The following is a 5,745-nucleotide window of genomic DNA, read 5'->3' as shown; positions in this document are numbered from 1 at the left end:
CCGGGGCTAGCAGTGGCCGGGGGCCGCGGTTCCCCGCGGGGGCGCAGAGCCGTGCGGTGGAGCTGCTGTGTGGAAGCCCGTCCTCACTCCAGCGCTCTCTCTGTCTCTTCCAGATGGCAAACGTGGCCTTCATGCAGGGACAGCTGGACAACGTGAGTAATGCTGTTTCTTTCCCTCGGAATTTTAAGAGGCTGACATCTTGTGCAAGGCCTTGAAGGCTCAGCAGCGTGCTGTGGCCTGAGGCACAGCTCCCAGAGTAATCTGCCTTGGGACTGCAGTCCCACGGAGCACATGCTGCTAAGAAAGCTGCCCTTGAGACACTGGAAAGGAGCCAGTAGTTGCTGGTACCACTGGGCTCTGCTGAGCATTTCACTTCTACCTGGTCTTCACATACAAAGCAAATGCCACAAACTGAGACCAGTTTCTCCCTGTGGTATGCCTCTGTAAGGGGTGGAGTCCTTTTAACTGCCAACATTCCTCATCATTGTCTTAAATTCTCATTTCAGGCAGAAAAGCTGTACAAAGCAAGTATGAGCTATTTGCTTGCAGGGGACACAAAGGAGGTATGTTCTGATAGGGGCTAACAGTACTAACAGTGTTGTGCACAAGTCTTTGCTCTGTTTCTTGTGCTGTAATACCTCCTGGAAATGGGCAGTACTGGTTGCTGCCTTCCTCAGAGCTTCCTTTAATGGATGTTGGCTCTGGAGATGACAAGATGGGGATTTTTAAGGTCTAAAGTTGTTCTCTGACAAAGTAATGTTGCTGCTGGGGAGATGCAAGAAGAGTAATGGTTGCATTGTGTCTCCTCCTGGCAGGATGACAATGCAATCCTTGAGATGTCCCTCAAGCTGGCCAGTATCTACGCTGCCCAGAAACAGTGAGTCCCTGCTAAAGGCAGCTTTTGCTTTCATCTCGGCTGCACGGTGGCAGTGGTGGCCAAGCAGAGGCTCTTTAGGAATAAAGTGCTTGAGGAAGCTTTGATGTGACCAGGTACTGTTAACATAAAGGTTCCCACAGGCATGATATTTGCCTGCCTGCTGTCATGCTTCAGCAGAGCATGGGCTGGCCTTGTGAGCCCTCTTCGACCCCCTTGCCCATGGGTCAAGAGAAGGGTCCAGGCCATGATCAAGAAGAGAGCACTGAGGGCAGGAAGGGCCTGGTGAAAGGCAAGAGTTGTCTTAAAGGCCCTCTAGAATGAGGGATTGAGGGTGTTCACATCCATCCCTTTAGGGATGGAAGGAGCCTTGCTTTGAGCTGGTGCACTTTGCAGGCACAAATTAGCCCTGGCTGGCTACGAGTTCTGCATCCTGACCTTGGAGGAGAAGATTGCCAAGCAAAAGGACTTGCCTGAGGATGTCTTACCAGGTAGGGCTGCCTTGTCTGCCAAAGGCTGCTCCCATTTTGTTTTCTCCATTTTTCTGTCCTTGATGCTGCTTTCCATGTTGCCTAAGCACTGCCTTCGTGTCAATCCATTGTCTCCACACTGCATGAGCTTTCTCCTCTTGTAGGCTGGAGACTCATGCTTGATGTGTAGAAGCAACCACCTCCCTCCTCTCTGTTTGCAGCTGAAGAGAAGGCCAACACTCGTCTCTTGCTTGGGATGAGCCTGGACTCCTATGCTCGTTATCTCCTCAGCCTTAACCAGCTCCCAGCGGCCCAAAAAATGTATGAGAAGGCTCTGCAGCTCTCAAATGATGTTCAGGGAGAGACTCATCCACAGGTGATGTGTACAATCCTAGCTGACAGCTAGGGAGAGAAAGGCTCATCTCCTAGGGCATGAGGCAGCTTTAAAAGCAGCTTTGCTGGCATCAGCTGTAGACAGCAGTGATTTTGTTCCATTTTCCTGCTGGGAAGTGTGAGCAGGCAGCATGCTGACCCACAAACAGGAGCCTCGGGCTACTGAAAGCTGCTCTGGGAAATACTGCTTCCCCTGGTGTGATGGGGTGTGAATGTGGCACTTCTGCTGCCCCAGGCTTCTTCACCAGTCTTGCTCTGAAGCTTCCTTTCCACCCTGGTGCAGAGTGTGGTCCTGATGAACGACTTGGCCACCGTGCTGGATGCCCAGGGACGCTACGACGAGGCGCACTCCTGTGTGAGGAGAGCAGCAGAGCTGGCCAAGGAGACCCAGCACCCCGAGGAGCACATGGTGCTGAACAACCTGGCAGCAATTCTGATGCACAAAGGTAGGTCAGGAAACACCCAGCCTGTGTTGCTGTGCTTGAGCTGATGGCAGATACTGGACTGTAGGATTGAATTATAGGGGTATTTTTGTGTTACTGTTTTTTAAGCGGTAGGTCTGGTGACTTTGTGTAGACCACCTGTGTTGTGTTCAAGTTGTACTTGGCTGCTGAATGATCCTGTCCAAAATAAATGCAGTACAGGAGCATCTGACTCCAAAGGCTGTCAGAGTTGTTTCCCTTGTCTTGTATGTTTAGTCACTGGTTCCAAAAAGACAGGAGACACACTTGTTTCTGTGAAGTCTTAATGCTGGAGCAGCACCTTGTCCCATCATCGTTGCTGCTCTCTGTCTCTTAGTTGGGACCCTGTGCTGGATGTTTTCTGCACATCCCTAGCTGCTGATGTGTGCCAAGTAGTCCTTGTGTCTCCTTTGCATGTGGTCAGCTTCAGGAGGGTGCTCTGAAAACGGCTGATGTAATTGGCTTGCCATGCCCCTTGTTCCTCTTGCTACAGAAGACTTTCTGCAAGCAAAACAAGTGTACAAAGAAGCTCTCAAGCAGGCACGACAGAAGGGAGATGATGCTTCTGTCCAGCACATCCAGGAAGAACTAGCTGAGCTGGCCAAGAGGATAAAAGGCTCCAAATAAGTCTGGCCATGGAGTCCAACCTTCAGGTGTCTGACAGCAGCAAGGGTTTTGGTGCAATTCTCCAGGAAAAGAACAATGAGGAGTTTAAGGACTGCTTAAACAAGAAGGGCTGCTGTTGCCTAACAGCGTAGCCCAAAATAAAGTTGTGAAATTTTAACTATGTACATTTGTGGTGTAGTCTGTGGTTAGTGACCTACTGTGCTAGTGATTTAACTTTGGCTTGACTGCCAGTGAAGTTCAAGTCTAGCCTAGTATTAATACTTGAAGCTGAGTCAAGGAGTGGGCATTTGCTACTCCTGACTCTTCACAGAAGTATTCTGTTTCAAAAACAGCTGTACTAAAGCTAAGTCATGAAAAAAGAGGCAGGGATTCTCACTCTTTACACTCTGGCTGGCACAACAGGGTGCACTTGTCAGTGCTCCAGGGTCAGCATGTAGTAACTTCAACAGAGCATTTCCCAGACTACACCTGCACTGGGACAGAGCTGTAGCTCCCTCTCCTTTTCAGACAAGCTGCCTGAAGATCAAGTGTTTTTCTTCAAAGTGTCTACTGTAATCCAAAGATAGACCAAGTCCTTTCAGAAGAGGGGTGGGACTATGTTACCAAACCAGAGCTGCTGTCAGAAATAACACATGGAGGTGGTCCCCAGTTGAGAGCAGATGAAGTGCCAAAGCTGTCCTCCCTTCTCAGAGAGGAATGCTGAGGCTTCCTGTTGGAAAAGATGGTATGTACAAACTGCCAAGTTTGGAAGCTCCAGGCTTCATGTGAACAGGTTGCTTATACAACAGAATTTTTTGGTTCTGCTCTGCATGGAAGCCTAATGTTAGAGACAAAGGTGAATTAAACCAGAAGTTATCAAATCTCTATTAGTAGGACAGGGGAACTGTTGTTCTGCCTCTAGCAAGCATTGTATTAACCTCTCATTTGAGCTTCAGCTGGTTGGTATGACCCTTAATGTTAATTGCATCATTATTATTTTACTTACAGTAGCATTAGTGGCTTCAGCTCTGCTTAACTTTGAGCTAAGAGGAGACATGCAGGCTTTCTAAAGTAGATGTTCATTGAAGCTGCAAAAGCTTGTCACACATACACCTTTCTTCTCAGCCAGCTAAGAAGTAAAAGTATGGCTGTCACAGGCACCTTGTACCGACAGAAAGGCTCTAACAATCTTCTTTGGAGTCCTGGGCTTTGGTTGGTAAGTGGCAGACCTCAGACCCTGCAGCACCCCCTTGGGGAAGTTCTGCCTGTTCTCACAAACATAGCTAGATGCTGCAAAACAAGAGGGAGACACAGGAAAAGCAAATGGAGAACTGATCCCCTTTATTGGTTGGTCTGAATCCAGAAGTCACTGTCTACTGAAGACATTGTGTGGAAAAAAAAAAAAGTTTTATGATGCATGGGTTTTTTCAAGTCTTAAATGATTTCATATCAGAATCACGAAACATATCAAGATGAAAGCATTGTGAAAGCACTGATTGGAAATCAGTTAAAAATCTGTAGTAAACTACACTTTGTAAACATGATTTACAAACACCTTCCTGTTTGAAACAGGTCAGATGTAATTCCATACTTGAAGATTACTGGAATTGTGGTAAACCCTAATTTAGGCTCTGGAGAGGTTTTTACACTGGAGAAGTTAGAACTCGGATAACAAACAAAAAAAGCAGCAACATTTTATGTGCAAATGCCACTCAAGCTGTATCTCAGAGAAAGTGACTGTCCTACCTTGGAGATCTTGCTGCTGCAGCAGCAGTAACATGAAGCTTTGCAATGAACATGCCATACTTACTGTACAGTTAGCATAGACATTTGTCTGTACATGCCTCTTTCATGTTGCATTTGTTACACGAAGAAAGTGAGAACAAGTGAGTTTCAGAGTGGAGCTTAACTCTCCACTCCAAATTCAAATCTACAAAAAGGGCAGATCAACTTGTTTTCCAGTATATGTTGCTGTGGGAACAAAAATGTTAAAGTAAGAGCGCAGGTCTACAAACAGGATGAAAACTTCACTACTGTAAGCCAGAAGGATGAGAAAAATCTTTTCCACAGAAAGACTGGAAGGAGATTTAAGATTCCAACAGATCTACTCTGATGCAGTGTTTAAAAAAAAAAAGTAGCAAAATAATTCTGTATTTGCAACACAGCGTCAAGTTTCCAAATGAGTTCCTTTGGATTTTCTCTTTCCCACACTCAGGGCAAAAAGGCTTTCCTCTGAAGTACTTACAGTCAATTTGCTGTTGATAAATAGTTCTGTAGTTCTTCCTGTTTGTAACTGGACCATTACAGTCCTTCCAGAAGATGCAGAGCTTACATGGCTTAAGGTTACACAGCTGCATTATACCTTCCATACAACGTATCGCAAATACAGCGTTAAATTAAGGATCGTTTTGACTGGAAAATAACTCCATGGCAAAGACTCTGTTCATCAATGAGATGCCAAAGCAGTTTGGAATCTGTGCCCCCCACCCCCACCCCTCAGTGCTATCTGTAAATCAGTCCTTCCACCCCAGAAGATTTAAATCAGCTTCCTGAGGTCAGTGCAGCAAAAAATAAGATGCTCTTGAAGACGGATGTCAGGAGACCCTGTGGTATCACTAACCAGATGTATGTATACATGAGCTACAGGCATATCATAGCAGGCATTGATAGATGAATGATGATTAAAGAGACTCTCCTAGTACCATATGCAATTTAAAAATCAAAATCACCCTAACAAGTATTGCACACTTTAGGAGTTAAGCCAAGCATTTGTAAGGACTTCCACCAAAAGCTTGCTTCTGGGGCTAGGGACTGGGACAGGGATGCTGACTTTAAAATAATTATTACATAAAGATTTTCAAATCAGACTGGAGGAAGGTAAAAAAATCACAGTACCTATTTCAAACTGGTTGTAACAGAAGCCAAGTAGCTGACTCATGTG

The 5,745-nt window shown here is 46.1% G+C and overlaps 1 protein-coding gene across 1 annotated transcript; it reads left to right on the top strand.

The window, feature by feature from the left end:
• Positions 1-113: 113 nt before the first annotated feature.
• On the top strand, positions 114-2,982 carry TTC19 (tetratricopeptide repeat domain 19; the record flags this gene model as incomplete). The annotated part of the gene is made up of 7 exons (XM_008940102.1): positions 114-152; positions 507-563; positions 816-877; positions 1,271-1,365; positions 1,566-1,720; positions 2,021-2,183; positions 2,692-2,982. Coding segments are annotated over 7 exons (705 nt in total), but the record flags the coding sequence as incomplete, so codon positions are not given.
• Positions 2,983-5,745: the final 2,763 nt, after the last annotated feature.

Source organism: Merops nubicus, unplaced genomic scaffold, assembly GCF_000691845.1.
Source record: "Merops nubicus isolate BGI_N331 unplaced genomic scaffold, ASM69184v1 scaffold19835, whole genome shotgun sequence".
NCBI lineage: Eukaryota > Metazoa > Chordata > Aves > Coraciiformes > Meropidae > Merops > Merops nubicus.
The sequence above is the reverse complement of the archived record's forward strand: the minus strand, read 5'-3'. Positions and strand labels throughout refer to the sequence as shown.